A 22,578-nucleotide genomic window follows, 5' to 3' on the forward strand; every position below is an offset into this window, starting at 1 on the left:
TGTATCTGTGGCAGTACTACTCGTATTAAGTTCTCCTGCTGTTTGACGCGTTCTTCTAAAAACAAATCTTGGGGGCGGGGACTACAGAGACTTGCATAGTGAGTTAGTTGCATATTCGGCAATAACTTCTCGAGACCATTCGATCCTAACCCTTCGGATATCGTAAGTTACTCTACTTACGAATCCACTCCTTTGAACGTCTCATCCAGCAGTTATTAACTTATGGTAACTTACGGTGACTTGTTGATGAAGCCTTAGCCACAACTGCGGTACAACCGTGCACCCAAGGTGGCTACCATACATACATACATACATACAATGGTTCGGGCAGCCTCTCTTTGAAAAATTATCGAACATTTCATTGATTATTTTTTTTTTAATTTGATATTAATTGGTTTGTTAAAGTGGAAAAAAAAGTTTTGGGGAAATTCCCTAGGTAGAAGTTTCGTGAACAAAGGTTTTCTCATTTCATATAAATAACCGCATTAATTTGGTTAAAAATCGCTTTATTCAAGCATTATAACAAAAGAGAACTTTATTCAAATTCTGATTTCGGCAACAGCCTTCGATATGGAACTCGGTTGAACATCTTGTTCAGCAGATCCAGCATTATTGGTTCCCAGGTTTGTCTGGTTTCCGGCAACATTTGTTTGTACAGCATCGGCCAGTATTGGTTTACAAAGTCCAGCGCAACTTGGTCTGAAAATAGGGGTTTTTGTTAGATCAACGATTCTCAGTTTTTACGTTCAAATTTAGTTTACTTAGTCCTGGATCCGGGAACAGACCAGTGGCGTAGATCTTCATGTCTCCTACTTCAGGGTTCATGTCGAAGTTCTCGATCATCATATACTGCTCACCGTTTCGCTCTGCTACTCGACCAACAAACTTCCAAGTTACCTTGACGTCCACTGCGAAAAATCGTCAAATTTAAAAGAAAGTTCACAGAACGAAAATTTACTTTACAATCAACGACACTTACAAGTAGTAACATTGAAGTATCCCTTGGACACAACCTTTATCGCGTTGAATCGTCCTTCGCCCTTGTATTTGCCCTCGGAAACGACCTTCGGGAAGAGCACGTCCACCTCCATCTGCAGCGAGTTGTCGTCAGCGGTGGCGCGGACATCCCGAATCTGGGCCCGACTGAGGCCGTACGATTTTCCATTTCGCACGTGCAGGGAACCAAAGATTTTATCGTTCTTGTACTCAAAGTAGTTACTTTCCTGGGTGTACGGATCGATCGATGGAAAACCGATCGAAGGAATGCCGCCCTGTTGAAATGACAATTGAAAATTTATAAATGAAATTCAGGGTAAAAATTAATTTAGCAAAAGAGTTTTAGTGTCTATGTTTTCTGAATTCTGGTTTCACGTTTTATAAATTGACCTAATATAATAACGTATGAAATTTTTAAGAGTTCTTAAGTTTGAGAGTATTTTCCATGAAATGAACATCTTACTGGCCCTTTAAAATTTCGTTTAATATTTTAAAGAAAAAGTTATAAAAGCCTTTTCATAATTAGATGTTATGAATGCTTTTATTTTATATAGTGTGAAGAGTGAGCCTTTTTTCCAGAAAAATAATCATTTAGACTCCTTTCCCCCATATGTGCAGCAGGTTTATCTTTCAATCAAACATTTAATTTTATTCGTCACGTTTAGACATCGAAATGAACTTTTGTATTTTCTAAAAAAAATCTAAATATCGGAACTAGAGATGTACCGAATTCCGAATACCGCCAAAAAAACCGTTAAGCCGAATATTCGGCTCATCGAATAGTTGAGCTAAGTATTCGGCCGAATATTCCGAATAGGCCGAATATTTATTTGTTTAAACTTATGCTATAACAGAATTTTCAAATTTTTCAACTGATGTCGGATAAATTATGAAATTTGCAAAATTTATGTAAAAAAGCAACAAACTCATCAAAAACGTATGGTTTCAGTTAATCATCTTAGATGTATCCGTGTATTTTTCTCTAATTTGATTATCTTTATTCGAAATGTTCTTGATTTATTCAGGCTTGCCCATACATCCATTAAGTAATTCGAGAAAAGTCAAATCTGACCGGGATATTCAGAAACTTTGAACACATTCTGAATTTTACCCGGGTTTATTCAGATTATCTTCTAAATCAAATAATATCACCAAATTTCTATTTGAATTTTTTTAGATTTTGCGTTACAAAACGCTTTTTCAAAGTAGGGGAGATGAGGGCATAACGAGCACCCGAGGCATAATGAGAAGTCCATTTTTCTACATAAGTACGTATTTTCTTAAACAAATTTTCATGAGGACTTGTTTCGTACTACCTATAGTATTAATTTTTCACCAAAAAAGAAATATCCTTTTCATATTTACAGAAATATTAAATAATAACCAGCTAGGTTCTCAAGTGACGAAAATATTATAATTTTTGAGCACCACCAAATAAGCTTTTATGACCTTTAAATCATCTTGATCTGAAATGTACGCACTGCAACATGATCTACACATTGTTTCTAAATTTTCAGCATCATAAAATTTTTTATTTTTCACTTTAATCAATTTTAAAACGCGTTTTTACTTTAATTTGTTCACTAGAGGCGAACAGAGCACTTTCAATGAAGGCATATTGAGTATTTTCTGCCGGAGAATCTAGCAGCGAATTCAACTCGATGAAGTCAACTGAATAATAGAGCTACAGCTTAACTTGTATCGTCTGACGATTTGGCCTATTGGTTAGATGTCGGAGAGGTAATCAGTAGACTCGAGTTCGATTCCTGTCGGAGGGGATTTTTTTTTTGCACATACCATTCATGATTGATTTTTTTTATTGTTACATTATACGGCTAATAGCATCAAAGCATCATCCGTCAAACAAAACACCAGAAACATAATGTATGAACATGTGTTAATTCTTTGAATTCTACAAACAGACCTAGATTATTTTGTTTTTGCTTTGTTTGATGAATCTACGCCTTACCGTTTAGTGCAATCATGATCATAAATGATAAATAAAGAAAAAAAAATCACCTCCACCAGGAATCGAACTCGAGCCTACTGATTATCTCTCCGACATCTAACCAATAGGCCAAATCGACAGACGATACAAGTTGAGCTGTAGCTCTATTAGTCAATTGACTTCATCGAGTCGAATTCGCTGCTAGATTCCCCGGCAGAAAATGCTCATTATGCCTTCATTAATGGTGCTCATACTGCCTCGGGGGGTTTCTCATTATGCCTCTACAGTGACTGGTTTTCAGCTTTCGGCAAAATTTTTTAAAATGCATTTTTAAACGTTTTTATCTACTTTTTCAAGTTTCATCCAATTAGACAATAGACTATTTGAGTGTCGGAACACGAAACAATGATGTAATTCACATATTACAGCTGTTCTCTATGGTTAAATAAGCATTTTCCTTAAGGTGCCCATTATGCCCTCATCTCCCCTAAGTTTAAAAATGGACATCAATTAACATAAATTTTTGTTTTATCCTAAGATACGATTTTAACAATGCTGCTATGATTCAATGAAAAGTTTAAATTTTTTCAAAAAAAACCGTCTAGTCCCGGCCGTGTGATTACTTGTGGTACAAAGTACGGCATGCTTAAGGTCAAAGATCATCGTTCATTTTGGAAACTGTTTTGGGAGACATCTAGTTGAAAATCGACATAGATTTAATTCTATATCAAATAAACCATTTCAAATAGCTTGGCACCTGTTTTGACATGTTTTGTCCCCGATTTAACTGTATTAACGCCCTAGAAGCGTCATCTGATGTCCTTCCTTTGATCTAAATCAAAGCGACCTCTACTTAAAGAAGATCTGATGGAAATAATCGACTTTTAAACATGAGGGGCATTAGGATGGAATAAATAGATGAAAAATGAAATTATCGCTTTTGTATTAGTATGGAAAACTAAACAGAATATTCGACCGAATATTCGGCCGAATATTCGTTTGGGCGAATAGTTGAATAGTCGATTTGGGGTCATTTTTGAATTTCTCAAACCCTGGAGTCTTAAAAGCTGCGTTTTGGTTCAAAACTCATCCATGATTTTTGGCAGAATTTTTAAGTAACGTTTACATGAGTAAATTTGGACTTTTAGGATTGTATGGTAAAATTGAATATTTTGTAGGGGGAAGTTGTCTACTATCGGACACTTAAGGTTTTCAAGCAATAACTTCAAAAATAGATTTTTGTAAATATTAAAAGACATACACCGTCTTAGCCGATTTAGGCTTTACAGACTGAATAAATGACGCGGACAACTTAAGATTAACATTTAACACCCAGTACCGAGATGGGAATCGAACCCATGCCATCAGTGGACCAGCGATTACCGTCGTACCACGCTAACCACTCGACCACCGAGACGGACAGATTGATATTGGTTCCTCTACTGATTTGAAGAGTATCAATATTATGATCACTTAACAATATTAGAAAAAAATTAATTTACAACATATTCATGTGGTAAGAGAAATCATTTCATGTTAGTTTTCGCTCATTTCCAAAAGTGTTGTCTATGGCCGGACACTACGAATTACTTCACCAAAGTTATCACCAATGGCACAAAAACGTAGCAAAATGACTGAAATCACTTGCGCAGGTCTTGTGAGTATGTGTTTTCCAATACTAAACGTTTTATGAAGCCAGTCATAAATGTTTTTTTGACAAACTAGAATGAAACATTTGTTTCGAAAAAACTAGAGAAAAATTCTCTATGACCGGACGCAAAATCTAAAGTTTCTCAGAGGACCAAAATAGTTTCGTTATTGAATCCTAATCTTCTGTTTACCATTTGAGGGTGCTATAGAGATGAAAAAATGAAAGTTTCAAGTTGAAATCATCTATAATTTTAAATATTTTCTTGTTCGGTCATAGACAACAACTTGGTGACCGGTCACAGACAAATCGCTTTTTTTTATTTTCCTAATATTTTGTTTGAATTTCCGTTTTGTTATCTCATATCTACTGTAGTCGAAAGATAACCAATCGACGATGTCGTTCATGTGCAGTTCAAATTTTACAAGCCGAAAAAACTGACCACAATACAAATGCAAAGTTTAGGCGGTCCTCTCCGTACTACTAGGCAAAAGCTTTAGTTGCCTATCATTGGTTTATCTTTTCAGATTGGATTACCATATTTCTTATGATGTTAAAACATTATTAGGATATTGTGTTTTCGAAAAATCTATGTTGTCCGGCCATAGACGACTTCCCCCTACTGGAAAATCAACATTATTTTTGTTTCTTCTGTGGAACCAAGTCTGCTCATAGTTTTTGTGCCAATTTATAAATTATCCAAAGAAAATTTTCCATTGAACAACTTTGTCCAAGACCGTAACTTCGTATCTTATTATGCAAAAAAGTTATTAGCTGTTTAACAGGGGTATGTCTTTTGGCTTTGATAAACAATAAATTCAATTGACACCACTGCCTGTGCCCCGCGAAGTATGAAAAGTAGTCATGCAATCAAAGGACTAAAGCAACTGTCAAATCACATACAAACCGACCGTACTGACTTTTTGGAACCAGAACGTCAGTTCTCCTTTGATTTCAATGGAATTTTGGAACCAAAACGTCAGTGCGGTACTGAAATGTCAGTTCGGAAATTTTCTTCTCTTTCAGCCCCTTGCATGCAATACCTCGCTGGTGTCAATTGAATTTATTGTTTATCAATGCCAAAAGACATACCCCTGTTAAACAGCTAATAACTTGTTTGCATAATAAGATACGAAGTAACGGTCTTCGACAAAGTGCTCAGAGCAAACGCACCAATACGAGAGTATACGCGGCCCGATTTTGCTCATTTCAGCGGACCGATTTTGGTATACACACTCTTTCGCGCACCGGGTGGAAGCATATTATTTTTAAATTGTGCATTGCACTGAGAAAACTTTAACAGAAAATATTAAATTAAATTTACTGATCGAATAAATTTTCGGAGTCGATAGTTTTTTCGCTTCAATTTCGGTTATTATCATTTTTATTAATTATTAATTATAATTATTATTATGCATAGCGATTGTTGGAGGTTATTCGACGGGGCGCGAAATATGCCAGCTGCTGTGGAGTTCCACGATCAAACAGGAGGTTTTCCGCCGCTGGTCCAAGACTTTGGCTTCAGTGAGTCGGAACCGTTTTCCCTGGTGCAGCGCAGCGAGAAGGAGGATTGTATGCGTCATTGCCCCGGTTCAAACTTATCTGCTAAAGATGCTGCTCATGGCTCCGGTCAGACAGTGAAGTTTTTTTTCTATCTGCTGCCTATACTTTTCCAACCTGTACGGAGGGTAGAAAAAAATTTAAAAAAAAATAAATTTTCGCTAAATAAACAGTTTTTTCACTTACCTGCATTGCTTACGTTGGTGTTACTCGATGCTGGTCAATTGCAAGTTCTGCACTGTTCAAAATTATGCTAATTCCGACGACCCACTCGGCTGCGAAGAACAAACCCTGGGCCACCGATTCCGAGGGCCTAAATTTTCACCTCTCGACCCAGCACAGAATACTTCCAAAATGGCTCTATATAATTTTCGACACATTTCCGATCCCCCCGCGAACAAAATTCCGTCCGCACGTTCGAACGAATCAAAAGAAGAGCCACAATTGCTTAATTAATCAACAAATTGTTTACCAAAATTACAAAATTTTAATAAACATCGTTTGTTGAACTTAGCCTTAAATGGTAGATTTTTTTCAGTGCATGTTTGCTCTCGCCCCTTTCTAGTGAGCAAATTTGGTGATTTTGTCGGTCCCGACGGCAACGGCCCTATTTTGCTCACCCACATACTAACCCCCGGTGCGGTTTAAAAGTGATCAAACGCGTGAGCATTTTCACTATACTCGCGATTGCTGCGGATGCCCTCAGAGGAAAATTTCCTTGAAAGATTTTATAAATTGGCACAAAACTATTAGCAGGCTTGGTTCCACAGAAGAAACAAAAATAATGTTGATTTTTCATTACAAAATATTCAATTTTCCCATACAAACCAAAAAGTTCAAATTTATTCATGTAAACGGTTACATAAAAATTCTGCCAAAAATCATGAATGAGTTTGAACCAAAACGATGCTTTTAAGACCCCAGGGTTTGAAAAATTCAAAAATGACCCCAAATCGACTCAGTCTATTATAACAGCCCTTCGATTGTTATGCTTCATTATATTAGAATTATACTAGCATTTTATCAGCTTTTCACAATGCTTTTGAAATGCAGCATAGCTCTGAATCAGAATAACAAATACCATATTTTCTAAGCATTAAATTGGCATCACACAAGCTTGTTTTAATGCTCTTTAGCACTATGTACCTACTCACTACAGTGACATTAGGGCAAAGTACTTTAGCATTAATTGATACTGAATTGATTCAAATTCAGAGCACCGGTTGCCAAAAAAAATTATTCAAATAAAACTTTTTTCAAATATTTAATGCGGACCTGATAGGTCCAAAAGCATGATCACTGAAAAATGTCTAAGCCATAGATGACATAAGTTTGATTCCAGATGATCTTCAGCAGAAAAAATAAAAAAAAAAGTCATGTAATAATATGCATAAGCGAATATCAATAAAAGACAAATTCAGTAACATGGCAGAAAAATGACGCTTAACAAAAATCAAAAAACAATTTTTTTTCTCACATGTTCTAACCTCATTTGAACGCCATTTGCATTTTCTCAGCATTTTGCCCGCCAACGTTATAGCATCAACCAATGCTAATCCAGTGCTTTTATAGGGTTATACCAGTTTCTGCACTAAAGCGGCAGTTAATACCGCCAAGCCTGGCTCACTGAGCTAATATGATGCACAGAATCAAGCTCTACAGATGACGTTAGAGCAGAATTGGTGCTATTTTCTAGTGCTTATGGTTACTTGAGGAGAGATAAAGTGGTTTTAGTCGGGAGTGTCAAACTGACACACCAAGAAGTACGACCTGGACCCTAGGACGGATGAGGGTTAAAGCGCATTATTTCATGAGCATTTGTGCTGAATACACCGTTTGTCTTCATCTTATAGTTTCTTAGTTATTAATTTTGGCTCATTAAAATCCCATTCTGGACCACTGTGCTATGACATATCTGTTATTGTTCATGTACTATGATGTATGCCAAGAAACACTACATAGAGTGCGATTTGAATTTTTGGGAAATTTTTCACAGAAAAGGTATTCTCACATGCACATATTTGAAGCTCAAACAAAAAAATCTTCAGAAATTTGTGTAAAATTTCGAATGTTCTCTTTAAGAAAAGCCATTAAAAATTGACGAAAAACATATTTGCTTGGTTTGTAACTTACCAACGATGCAATAGATGGCAATGTTTCTAGATAGCTCTTTTAAAAGTAACATTTAAAAAAAAACGCAATCGTACATAAAATCTTAAATAAATAAAGTTAAATACTTCAATACATTTTACAACATCAAATTGTTGAATTATTCTATATAACTAGAACTACTTTTAGCTTACAAAATGGCATCAACTTTGTCTCCTGATTTCTTTTATCGCTTAAGGAACACGCACTATTTGAACGGCCATCGCACTATAGAAGGTCAGGTGGCCAAAAATAGAAAAAGTGATTGTCATAAATATTTTTTTCAATGTTTTTCTGGAAATTATACATCTTGATTAAAAGAATTTCTAAATTTTGCACTGTAAGAGGTACCATAATCGAGATATTGATGAAAATAGTAAAAAAATGATAATTTTTCTGAACAGTAAAATTTAAAAATAACTAATTTAACGTAAGATTGAAAATCTTTTAATTTTTTACAATTTGAGTGAAGGTTCGTTAGGAGGACTTATAACATGAAAAGTTATAAGTATTGTACATGGTTGTTAATGTTATGAGTCAAGCTTTCCAAAACATATGATTTAGTAATGCTTTGAAGTTATGAAAAAATGATGATACATGAAAAAAACGAAGATAATTGAAATTTAAAAGTTTAAAGCTTGTATCAGGGCAAAAACCTTTATTTTATCAAAGTTTTTGGTCCATACTAACAAGTTCTGAAGAGTTTAACTGTGACCACTTTAAACAAAGAGATTTGAGAGGCTTTAAAGGTGTGCAGTATTCGGTTTTCTGGTTCATTTAGAGTATCAGCAGCGGTCAGGTGTCAAAGCTATAATAACACTCCATTTTGACACTTCGACGGCGCACCGCAAGGTTTCAAACCAGGTGTTATCTTGCTCCTGGGTGTTAAAAAAACGAGCCAGGAGTCAAATATGAATACCGACCAGCTCCTGATTTGACAGGTGCTAAAGTGTCTGGGGAAAATTTACAAAAGAAAATAGCAACAAACAACAACAACAGCTATCGATGCGTCACCAGTGGCAAAAATGGGAACCAGTTTAGCACTTACCAGTGCGCAAATGAGCTGCCAAAGCTAAAATAAGACCGAAAATGTGTCCCGGGTTAACACCTGAGATAGCACTTACCGGTACTGATGCTCTTACCTACTATTGGCGATTTTCAAGCAAACAAGCTCAGCAAGCAAAATATGCTGCTATCCGAATTTCAAAAAACGAATTAAGACATCTAGTTTCGATCATAACAAACAGAAATGATCATCATATTGTTTAAAAAATTAGGGAAATATTTTTGTCCGCTTGCTTGTATGTAGATCTCCCATAGTGCATCGTAGTCAGAAGAACCTAACCAAGCTAAGTCCAATCCAAAAGAAACATTACTGATCCCACGTAGCAGTACTAATTCTATGCATCATGCACAGCACTTTTAATTGTGATTTCTATGTTTCTGCTCTTCAAGAAAGTTCGAAAGAAATTGCGAAAGAGTTTAAGTCTTCCATTTGCTAATTCATGAATGTGTTCCGATTTTTTATCAGAAATTTTATCTGAACTCGTCAAGTTTCTCAATAAAAAAAATTACTATAACAATACCCTCACATGACATGTTTAAAAGTGACTAGTTGTTTTTATTTACACTGAGCTTTTTTTTGACAGTTCTTTGGTGTTCTTGGAGACATCTGATGGCTCAACCAAAAAGCATAAAATTCTTTCAAAATGGTCGTATGGAATTTACACAAGTTTCATGGCTTAGCTTGTACATCTGTTCATCTGCGTTCCCACGTTGAACTTTTTCAGGTACGCCGATTTTTAAGATTCTGAAATAGACTTAATTTGCTCCTCGATATTTGAAAATACTACAAGATTCTTATACTTTTGGTAGCAACAATTTGGGAACGTTGAAATTCAAAAGAGTTCAACGCTGAAAAGTAAAACAAGATAGGAACCTGAATTTCTTGCTAACAAAACATTGCATAGAAAAGATGCACACTCATCTACCAGCATGCGAATTCCCTGTTCACAGTAAATGTCAGTCAAAAACAACACACTTTAATAGTTTTAAATCACGCAATAAGTGTCAGCCATTTTTTTCTACGGTAATGAAAAATTACGTTTTTTTTTTGTCGTCATGCGTTGATCCTCAAGGTTAACTGCTTGCCTACACATCTCAGCGCTTGCACCTTACCTAGGGACCAGCACGCCTCCGAGATCAACTTACATGTAATTGAGGAAGTAACCGCTGGATGGAGTCCTTTAAGCACTGGCCAAGTTCAGGGTCATCGCGATTACATATGCGCATAAACGATGCTGTAACGAGAGGAAGATTGAGAAAACCGGTAAGATGATTTTCATTCAGAATAAAACAAGAAACGAAAATACACTAGCCGGGGTGTGAAAAAATGACCCGGTAATATTTGAAATATTCACTATGTTCGAATTTCTCTAAAAACCTTAGTGATTTAGACCAAATAGTTTTACTTGGATGTTTCCGGTTTCGTTCCACAGCACGAAATAAACATTCATTTGATGAATAATAAAGAAAAAGCGAAAAAGATATTTCGATCAAAGTTTTTGAAAGGGTTAAGTAATCGGAATTCGTCAATTTCAGCTCATCCATATTTTTACGATGCTTAAGGTAGTTACGAACGTACACTTTTCATTAGAGGGCAGCGTAATGGTGACAAGATAGAATTTTTCATTTAAGCTATAAGCTTGAGTCAAATTTAACAACCTAACAACTGGTTCTAGTAACGGCTAGCTACCCCCATTTAATGAGTATGTCGGTGTTGATGCAAGTCACTTGTTTGCAAAGGCGGAATTCAACAACATCTTAGAGCCGTAAATCTTTGTGGAAAACCGTTTATGGCTTGATGTTTTAATGAAACGGTTGATGCTCAAATGTTTGATTTGATTGACACCGCAGAGTGTTCAATGTCTCTGGTGATTTTGGAATAAACTCAGGGTGTATTAATTGTTAGTTTTTTTTAAATTAAACTGATCAGTGCGAATTTTTCAGAGTAGCCGACTTATACAAATTGATCCAGATTTTGACCTCTAAAATTTGATGGTGTTTTCCCATTTTATCGATCACGTTAAATTTGCCACTACATGGTGCTAAAATTTTAACCAATTTCTTTAAAAAAAAACAATATTATCAGAAGTTTTCTTCTGATTTAGAAGACAAAAAAACGCAATAATGCCTATAGCCTATATCTGCTTCCATTATCAACTCACGAGTATGAATCATTACTTAGGAAAAAAGTAGAGCTTGCAGTATTTCATTATCAAAATGAGTAGATAGAGTATGGCACGAATTTGACCATTTTAATAAAGAAATTCAAATAAAATAAAATTTAAAAAAAAATCAAACAAAACTATTTAAAAGATTAAAAAAACAAGAGTTCTTCAAAGCGCGAACTGTTTATTTTCTGCACTTAGCATTAAATTTTGCAGAAACTCGGCATTTTTTATCACATCTGGACGCATCAAACAGAGTTTAAAAAAACACATTTTTTCGAAGCGCAAAGAACTTAAAATTTGATTTGGTCGCTTAATTCAAACATCCAGTAAGTTTATTTCTATTAGGTCTCGCTCTCGGGATTACTTTGGAAAATTCGTTAAAATGTATTCAAGAAAATTGTGAATTTTTTAGCTTAACTGTAAAATGTTACAAAGATTTTGAGAACAAACATTTTATATCAATGATCAACTTTCCCAAACACCGCGAGTAATTTTATCTAGAATTAATCTTAAAAATAAATGGCAACACTATAGCAAATTAACAAGAGCATGGTAATAAAGGTATCTCAATCGTAGACAGAATATAGTTTTGAGTTAAGTGAAGAAAGTTACAAGTCAATCGTTTTACAATTGATTGTTGCTCCCTGAAAAAAATCATAACATTGATTTTCTAACTCGATTTTTATATGTTCAAAAATGTGACGAGGCTCTACATAAAACTGTCCCAAATTTGTATGGAACATTTAAAACTCGTGAAATGTTAGGCGCCGCGCCTGCAGACTCAAATTGATCCAAAACCATAAGGCTTCAAAAATGGGCTAACTTTGTTAAGGTTGATATTCATCACTGTTAACCCTCCAAAGCTGTTCATATTGTCATATTGAGCGCATATTTCAAACATCTTTATCATCATTCCATTATACTGAAGAACTGGGAATTTTGACAGACCAAGTATGTTCTATGAAAATAATGATCTAAATTAACGACAACAAATTAAAACTTGAGTTTTGAAAATCGGTTCATTGGGATATGAAATATAGCTGCGCTGCAAAGCCAAAATTGCAAACATCAATGAAACACTTAAATACAGAAAAGCTGTCAGAAGTTATGAGTATTTTAAAAATAAAAATAATTTTTCGGACTTATAACTTTTTGAACCAGTTTCTGATAACCTGATAATACCTACATATCGACTTTATTTTTAAATGTTGAGTAATAAGAATAAATTACCTACACAATGAATATAATACACAGCAAAAGTTTTTCCTGTAAAATTACGCAAATGTCCTGTAACAAAAAATAGCAGGACATTTACCGTAATTTTACAGGTCGAAAAACAAATTACGTGACATTTAATTTTACATGTACAACTTTTTTACAGGACATTTGCTGTAATAATAAATGAATCTTCATTAACTTTTAAGGAAAACAATTTAAAATTACAGGTTTTGTTAATTACAGGTTGATTTATTTTAAAGGTTGCAGTTTCAGTGACACGTAATAGTCAAAAAAAAATTTCTGTGTATCATCAAAATCGGTTAACATTTACAGTCAGGAGAACGAAATCAAACCACAACTCAAATTTCCCCGAAACAGATATTTAGCGAACGGTTTTGGAAGGTTAATGAGATATCAAAATATTCGACCGCCACGATCGGAACACGCAAAATGGCAGGCATGCCATTTCTTCAGTTTAGTGCTGGATTTCTTTATCCCCTTTTCATGTGTTCATCATATCTTTTAGGCCAAATTAACCTTTTTAAATCCCATTTCTTCACAGAAAATTCACGTAAGCTTAGTTTTATGATTTTAAACCACTTTTCTCGAAAGAAAAACTTTGTTGATTAGGCATTTTTTTTTTTCAAGATTACATAACTCCAGGGGCTAAGGAACATGACTTTCAGTCCTTATTTGGTTCAAGTTTCTACACACTTCAACCATTTTTGAAAAAATTTTAAGACTGACTAATAGTCACATTTCCATATAATTTTCGGTTAAATTGTTTCACAAATAACAGATTTTTTTTTCGGAACATGCTCGGTAGCAAAGTGCGTAGTTCTGGAAGTCATGTTCCTTGCCTCTGTGGTCATACAATTTTGAAAAATAAAAGTGTCTAGCAATATTCTCCAACGTTAAAGTTTTTCGTTCAACAAAAGTAGTTGAAAATCATAAAACTAAGTTTCTGTGAGTTTTTCAGCAAAAAATGGAGTTTAAAAATGTTTATTTACCCTGGAAATATGAAGAACACATGAAAAGGGAAAAAAAGAAATCCAACTCTCCTAAAGTTTTGCCTGAACTACGTTTCGAACTATAAACTAGAGAAAAATTTAAAGATTTCGCAATCTAAAGCACAAAAAATGGTTGACATCGGTGATTGTTAGACGAAACTTTTCAAATGTCGGGTCATTTGAGGCACTCTACTCTACATGGTTAGCAAATAATTTATTTGCTATATTTAAAAAAGATTCAAAAAAAGGTTGCAATGCATTTTAAATTTTATCAAACACGTTGACAACCTGCGGTGATTTATATAAAAAAAAATGATATGCTCAAAGCACTTTTTTAACTTTAAACTCCATGCAGAAAGAGAACAATTGTTATGGAAACACTTCAAAATAACACATTTTTTTCATAAAAAAGGGTTCTCCGCGAGCAAACAATGCACAAAATATCAATGATTATCAAAACAGATATTTTATTTTTTCATAAAACCACACCCATAAGGTACCCAAAGTACACATAATTCGTCAGAACTAAAAAAAAGAGAAGTGAGAATGTTTGATTTGTAACTTTCTTCAATCATCTCAAAACTGTATTCTGTATTTCAATAGAAATGATCATACTTTCTGTATGAGTACATCTCTATTACAATGCTCTTGTTAATTTGATATAGTGTTGCCAGTTTTCTTCTGGGATTATTATCCTATTGGATGATTCATCCCATGTTCGTGTTGCAAGTTAATTTTATGATCAATTCTTGATAATTTTTATTGTATATATTCAATTTTTTTCAAAATTTAATATTTTCGCCAAAATTATAGTTAAAAATGTTTTTTTTATAAAAATTTTTGAAGTTAGTATTTATTTTTGAAAGAATCTTAACACAAGTAAGTGTAAAATTCGAAGTTCTTAGTTGTTCTACACTCCCCAATCGATGTACTGTAAATAGTGCGTAGGATAGAGGAGAGTCTCTTCTATGATGAGGCAAATGTTTTCTGTTGAATTAAAAAAAATGCAATTTCTTCATTTTTTAAAGCATTGTATCGCTGAAACAACAATATATATGAAAACTCTGAATGCTTTACTTAATGAAGCGTAATCAGGCTGGCACAAATTTCAATTTCTTCTTTTGTAACCCCCTTTCCTTCGAAATTTCCAAAAAACCCGACGGGGGAATGAAGTATTTTATGTAAATTTCAGATAAAAAAAAATTCAAATATCCGAAAGATTACAAGACCAAAAAACAAATATTGGAAGTTGGGAGTTATTTCACCTTTTATATTCTTGAATTTATTCATTTTTCCGATAAAAAATTACTTTATTTATAAGTTTTGTGCAATGAAATAGTATGCAATTTCGTTGCATACAATGTTTGTGCAATTTAATCCAATTTATTTGTTTTTCGCATTATTATCTCTTCCCCCTGTTAAGTAGAACAAATAAAAGTGTATGTAATAAAATATACCTACCCAGGTAGAGCGCTAGAATTTATGATGAAAAATGATTTTTAATTTTTTCTTAAATATAATTTAAAAAGGAATTGATGGGTACTTCAAGAAAAAATATAAAGATATTAAAATGAAGTACAAATAATCGGATGCAATAAAATTATTTGAAAACTCTTAGACAATTGTCAAGAAGCTAATATTTATCTCTGATACACTTTTGCGATAGGTTTATCAAGATTGTTGCAGAACTCGATCAGTCGACGATGGTCACCACAAGTCACTTCCAAATCCAGCTAGCCGCACATAAATATACGGAGAACTATTCAGACCATACAGAACCCTGAACAAGGTAATCAGATGTTGCATATTGCTTGTGAAGAAACCGAAAGTATTGCGGCCGTTTTTCCCTCTGTAAGTTGTCTATCTTGGTGATATAAATCAACCATAAATCATGGTAGAGCTATGTTGGACGCAAAAAAACTCGCCTGAACATGCACATTTTATGACCATTTTTATATACGTTGCATCGGTGTCAAATGCTCTTTCATAAACTTGTCCAATTCTTGATGCAGCTCCGCATAATGACTACAAAGTGTGGCAATTTCCTTACCCTCTGACAACTGTACAATCAAATTTGCTAAATTTATGTTTCTTTTAGATTTGCTCGACCGGAATAGACTTGATTTAAACTTGGCGCGTGTTTGCAATAAAAAGGCATAGCACTATTAAACTTATTTTGAATTCCTATATTGGGTCAACGTCATCTGAAGATGAGAACTTAATTTCAATCAGAAAATAAAACCTTAGTTACATTGTATTGCAGATGCTGAGTTCATTAGGTCAAATAATGTGAGAAATGATGTTTAACAGATCGACTTAATCGTCATGGTTGATTGTACTGTTGCGTAATGCGTATTGTCATTGATGTAAGACGAATTGAAGAACATCTCAATCTACTGCAACGATACATATATTGGAGAGTTGCAGCATTATCAAAATACAATGCACGCAAACAAGTTTACGCTTCAGTTTCAGATCAATTAGTCACACCGTAACTGTACAGCAGAGTACCATCCTATGTTCACTTAGGCTTTGCTAATGATTAAATCGATATGTGATAAGAGGAATCAGAGGAACATCTCAATAGAGAATACTTAACCGACGCATGTAGTTATTTTGAATTCCACACGCAACATTCCGGTAGTACCTACAATCTGCATTCTCACGCTTCTCCATGTCGTCAATAATACGGCATAAGAAGATTATCACGCAAATTTAACAAGACAGCACAATCCGAGGGAGGAAGTGATGAGCTTCACTTTTATTTTTCCAGAACCCTCCAAAACGTATGCCCGTTGCTTAAACCCAACGTTATATTTACAGCATCCGTGAACTGCATTCAGTAAAAATAAACGGAAACAACATAATGATTCGCGTATTATGAAAGATGCTGCACCTATTTGAAACTTATTCCATTTTCGGTGATATGGTGTTTATGTAATTCTCTTGGTTGTTTTTTTTTTCATTTTTGCATGATTAATACATAAAAACTTTTTCCAGTGAACAGAAAGAGACGATATGTCTTGTACAAAGTTGTAGAGAACGGTTTTAAGAGTCCCGTAAACTGGGGGAACTTTGATCACCGGGGTAACTTTGATCAACTATATAATATTTTTTGGATGTTTAAAAACGGACATTTTCTATGAGAAAGCCTGTATAGGACCAATGACTAAAATCTAGAATTGTACCGAATAGTCGTATTCGACGAACGGCAGAATACCGAATATTGACCGTTTCAACTATTCGTCCAAACGAATATTCGGCCGAATATTCGGTCAAATATTATGTTGGGTTTGTGTAAAAATACAAATGCGATAATTTCAATTTCCTTTTATTTATTTCTTAATGCCCCTCATGTTTTGAGCTGATTTTTTAAACCAGTTGATACAATCAGATGAACTTTTTCAAGTAGGGGTCTCTCTGATTTACAAAATGTCACCAATAACTGAAAAGACATCAGATGTCGCTCCTAGATCCTTTATCACCATAGAGAATGGGTTCCTGTGAAATTTGGGCAAAACACGTTGAAACAGGTACCAAGAAATTTAAACAACTTATTTGACATCGAATTACATGAAAGTCGAATATGAGCAAGACATCTTCAGAATATTTGTATAGAACGATGATCTTCAACCTTAAGCATACCGTACTTTGAACTACATGGTCGAGCAATTCAGGAAAATTTATTTAAAAGTTTAAAAAAAGGTCAAATTTGAACAAAATCTAGGCCAAAAACATACAAGAACAAAATGAAAGAAAATAACTTGAATTTAAAGGTTTTCGTTGAATCACAGCAGCAGTATTAAAATCGTATCTTGGGATATTACAAAAAATTTAAGTTAATTTTGAAATAATTTAAAAATTTATTTTGGACACAAAAGCTTGCAATTTTCAACGAAAAATAAGAGTTTTTTATTGGATTTAGCAAACAATTTGAATAAAGCCGGGCATCCCATCCAGATTTCACTTATCTCGAATTCTTTATTGGATTTATGGGAAAGCCTGGATTTTTCAAGAAAATCGGGAATAATCGGTAATATAAATATAAAGCGATGTTTGTTGGCATGCTCCTGTCCGATCTACAGTGAAATATATACGAATACATCTAAGATGTTCAACATTACTTTTGGATATTTTATAAATTATCCGAAACGATTAGAAAAATTTTACAAGTCGATTGTATAAATTAAAAAAAAATAATATTTGGCCTATTTGGCCGAATACTTACCTCAACTATTCGGTGAGTCGAATATTCGGCCAAACGTTTTTTGGGCAGTATTCGGCAGACCGAATATTTGGTACATCTCTACTCAAAACTATATCAAATGGTTATATTTGAAGAAAAAAAGAACATGGGAACAGTGGGAGGACCTAGGGAATTGCATGAAGGTGAAATTACAATTGTTTTTTAAACCAGAAAATATTGAGAAATGTTTATAATTGTTGCCCCTAAATGTATGCAGCATCTGTCCATCTTTTAAGTATATTTGTTTTTGAAAGAAAACGTTGAAAAATTCAGTTCAAAGTAACCCCGAAACATGAAATCTGGTATTGTAACAAACATTTAGTTATAGCCACTAAATGTCGTTTGAATATTTTGCTATCAATGATCATGCTTTTAACTCCTTATCTCAGTAAAAGTTTTGACACTTTTAAGTGCTATAAAAAAGCAACCCCTTCCAAAATATTCGAAAATGAATTAAAAAAGTGATCAATTTTCCCCCAGTTTACGGTACATTACCGGTTTGGTCATTTTTGTCATTTTTTTCGCATTTTTGTCATTTTTGTCACACCACACCACGTTTTATAAGCGCGTTATGATTTATGAATGTTGAAATTTCAGGGTGTATGGAAGATAAAGATAATTAATTTAAATAATATTTTAGCTCTAACTTTCGAACAGCAAGTTTTTGCCGTGAAAGTTATTTGAAAATTCGAAATTTTAAATTTTAAGTACTCGTAATCACTTTTTTGCCCTCTATGAAAATTGATCAGTTGAAATCTGCAAAATCGTATTTAAACTAATCAACCATCTTGAAAAATATTTACAACTTCGACGAGTAAATCATAAAAATTTTGGGAAATTCACCTCAATCCTTTCATATTCATTTAAATTTGAAACGATTATTTTAATGTATGTATCTCTTCGAATATAGATACCACGTAAGAGCCGTTTCAAATTAAATAATTATTTAAAAAAATACAGATACCTCAAAAGCATTCCAGATTGCCCGGTTTTATCCGGGCTTGCCCAGATTTTTTTGCTACCCAGATATCGTGGTAAAGGCACGTTTTTTCCAGGAATATCAACAAATTTTACAAAATTCCAAATTTTCTACCTGTTTTAACGAAATGAATTCGCATGCATTTTTTGTTTGTAAAGTTTGAACGCCGCTGATGTGGAGTGTTCATTTTTTAGCTTTTCTCTTACCTTTTATGCAAAATACCTAGATTTTGGCTGGATTTGCCCGGATATTATCTGGATTTGAGTTTAAAATTAAGAAATTAAATGCCCGGATTTGACAAGCCTACGTACAGAAAAAAATCTGCAAAGTTTATTCAATAAATAACGGTTTAGAAGGTGAATAGATGCATAAAATTCAAATACCAAATTCCAAAACTAAAATTTGAGAATTACAAATTAAAGTTTGACAACTTTTCAAACTCGAATTAGCATTGCGAAAGAATAAGAATTTTAATTCTTAAAAAACATTTGAAAACTCACATCACAGTTAAAATACTTTTAATCGATAACTTAATTGACCTTTACACCCCGAAAAAGTATTTTTTATTGATTTAATCGTATGTTTAAAAAAATTTAAGTATGATGCCTGAAGCCAAGATTCACCAAACGCACACAATGTTTCAGTAACGCACATACTTTTTTCATTTTAAATTAAGATTACGGTAATTACCGTTGATTTATTTTAATTAATTTTTGTTTCGAAACTCCAAGTGTCCTTGAACTATTCTTGCCGGTTTTAACTTACTGTTTCTTTTTCAATAAATTGAGATTACACAGATTAATACTCTTGAAATTACATTTTCCATTTAATTGGACACTCAATTCTGAAGATTTCAAATGTGACATAAAATGAGATTTTTAACTTCACATATGCCCAAAATTTTGAACAACGGTTCGCTTGATGTCATGAATTTCGAAAATTTCAAATTTGGAATAACATATTTAACCTGTTATCAGGAGTATGATTTTGAAGATTTAATTTTTTTGGCTACATTAAACTCAGTTTAATGTAACCAAATAAGATTTTCGAAAGTATTTGCTAACTCTGGGGAATTAATATGAGAATGCTTGAAAATTTAAAAAAATAAATAAATTTATTTTCTTTAATTTTGTTATTTAAAAAGCTTTTCTTTGCCGAAGAGATTATAAATTATGATGATCAACTTTTTCACTTTAACATCATGCCAACGCATTAAAATCAATATGAAATCACGCCATGTTAGAAGAGATGACAATCCAGAAGAGAATCCATGTACCTAATGGTAATCAGAAACAGATTTTCAAAAATATTCAAGAGTACGTAAAAACTCTATATGATTTAAAGTATTTTGGTAAAACGTTAGTTCATCGGTTATTCATATACTTTGTTATTGTTTTATTAAAAACAAAAACAATGAATCTTCATGGTGGCTCTTTCAATATCTGAAATTTGGATAATTTCAAGTTTTTGGCTCTTCTGACTCAAAAGATTGCCGACCACTGACCTGGAGGATTGAAAACGTAAATTATTCCAACATTATAACGTGTGAAAACAATTTCATAGTGCCTACGCATGTAAATAGATCAATTGAATAGGTAGTTGGATAACATTCATTGAGAATCTTATAAATCACTTTACTACTATCAATTGTTTCGCGTTACTTTCATTAGCTGGATGAGATTTCTACCCTCGGCCAACCTACATACAACAAACGAAATGTGCATCTTTAACACTTTCCATTTTTTAAGCATATGTACTTAAAACGTTGTAAAAAATAAAATTCAAGACTATATAAAGTTACAATACCAACTGTTTTTTTTTCACCTTAAAATTCTCATAAAGCACTTAAACTTTATTCTTCTTTAAAGATATGTGATACGACAGTGACAATTTATCAGTTCGCCTCCTGTTTCACTTTAATATTCTTAATATGGTCCAAATATGTAAGTAAGCATATTATTCAAAGATCAGGTGGTATTTGACAATATCCCTTGGGCAGCGCCCTTGTCAACTTTGCTTTAGTCACTATTTAATTAACAGATTCACTCACGAAGCTCCGCCTCAGGATCATCCTCGAAGCTCACGGCAGACACGGTTAGGCAAACCGCGCCAAGTATCAACAGAAACTGTTTCATCCTTTAAATAGCTCAACTTCCAGAAGATAACTGAACCAAAATACACTACTCTTATCCGACTCAAAGCTATTACTAAGCGCGATCAGCATGAGAATGATTCTATTTATATCGGCATCCAGATTGATGTGAGATGAAAATTCGTTGTTGAATGCAACTTTACTAGTAACTTACGCTTAGTTTGACTGCGAAAACCGTAGAAGGCGGCCGGTTAAGGCGCCTAAAGTCGCTTGCCTTGGGGCTGGGACTGATGTTCGTTAACTTGCGGGCACTAACTGCACTCATGCCGCCCGGTAGTATACGTTTTTCGTTAAGTTTAATCCAAGTGAATAACTACATACGAGCAGATGATACTTACACGTCGTCGCTTAGTAGGTAACCAGTAGTGAGGTTAAACTCTTGTATGTAAGCATTAACAATTTACGTTGCGGCTATTATTGGCTGGAAACCCAAAAACGGAAATAAACCTCTCAAAGTCACAACACTATTATCGGGGCAGGGATTCAAAGGTGAACCTGTTATCAGTACAACATCCCGTTGGAAATTATATCCATATGACAATCACATTATATTCAAGTCAATTATCAAAGAAAAAACTTTTTAGAAGCGACTCTGAAAGAGGAATAACTTTTGTAACGATTTTACTATCAGAGGCGCGTTTAAAATAAATTAATAATTTTCCTGTCACTATCGTGTAATTTTTATTGACAAGTAAACAGCATTGAGACGTTAAACATCCGAAGTGAACTTCACATATCTTTGCTATCCGCATATAAAATAATTAGTACGAAATTTGGGCGCTAAGAAATCGCAAGGTTTTTGAATAAATTGTCTATTTAACAGTTTTGAGAAAAAAAAGTAGGCACGAGCTCAAAAATGAAGACGCCAGATCTTCCACCTTGAGGTCGAGGTATACCTCAGGTAAAACTGAAAAATCATTTTTTACCAATGAATTACTCAATAAATTGATATAAGTTGAATTTGTACCATGGGGCTGTTCACTAATTACGTAAGCACATAGGGGGGGTGGGGGGGTTTCACATTTGCTTACGATCTCTTACTAGGGGGGTAGGGGGGGTTTCCAAAAATCTTACGTAAGAAATGTTACATTAAAAATTCATCACAGCCATAGCCATTCGAAACCATATTACTCAGGCTTTTTTTTATCACTACCTATTTGTTGGTTAATTTTAGTGTAATGTTATTTATCTTTTAATGTCTATGAATTCCTAAAAAATCCTAAAACTTTTTCGCTTACCACTGAATGAGTCTATGCTTTTAGGTTAGTTGACAACGTGATTGTAGTTAAACATTTTGCCCTAATTCTAGTAGTATAGAATGATATATTTTTTAAAAGATTTTTATGATTTTCATTTAGAAAATATAACAATTTTTGATAGAACCTTGTGCTAACCTTATCACTCTTTTTTAAATCGGAGTATTTATATATTGTTTATTTG

General features: G+C 33.7%; 1 protein-coding gene across 1 annotated transcript; it reads right to left on the reverse strand.

The window, feature by feature from the left end:
• Nucleotides 1-489: 489 nt before the first annotated feature.
• LOC129747722 (putative beta-carotene-binding protein) lies at nucleotides 490-21,209 on the reverse strand. Its single transcript, XM_055742060.1, has 5 exons — nucleotides 21,037-21,209; nucleotides 10,512-10,600; nucleotides 980-1,271; nucleotides 762-908; nucleotides 490-699 (listed from the first exon to the last, which is right to left on the reverse strand). The coding sequence occupies exons 1-5, from the start codon at nucleotides 21,119-21,121 to the stop codon at nucleotides 536-538; spliced, it is 777 nt and encodes a 258-aa protein (XP_055598035.1). The 5' UTR covers nucleotides 21,122-21,209; the 3' UTR covers nucleotides 490-535.
• Nucleotides 21,210-22,578: the final 1,369 nt, after the last annotated feature.

This window comes from Uranotaenia lowii, chromosome 2 (assembly GCF_029784155.1).
Source record: "Uranotaenia lowii strain MFRU-FL chromosome 2, ASM2978415v1, whole genome shotgun sequence".
Taxonomy (NCBI): domain Eukaryota; kingdom Metazoa; phylum Arthropoda; class Insecta; order Diptera; family Culicidae; genus Uranotaenia; species Uranotaenia lowii.

What these genes read in the sequence shown, in the direction of transcription:
- LOC129747722 (XM_055742060.1), bottom strand. Translation starts at nt 21,121, where the DNA reads ATGAAACAGTTTCTGTTGATACTTGGCGCGGTTTGCCTAACCGTGTCT. An exon ending in GGTTACTTCCTCAATTACAT is followed by an intron (nt 1,272 to 10,511) that starts GTAAGTTGATCT and finishes TCATTTCAACAG; the next exon opens with GGCGGCATTCCTTCGATCGG. An exon ending in ATACTTCAATGTTACTACTT is followed by an intron (nt 909 to 979) that starts GTAAGTGTCGTT and finishes GATTTTTCGCAG; the next exon opens with TGGACGTCAAGGTAACTTGG.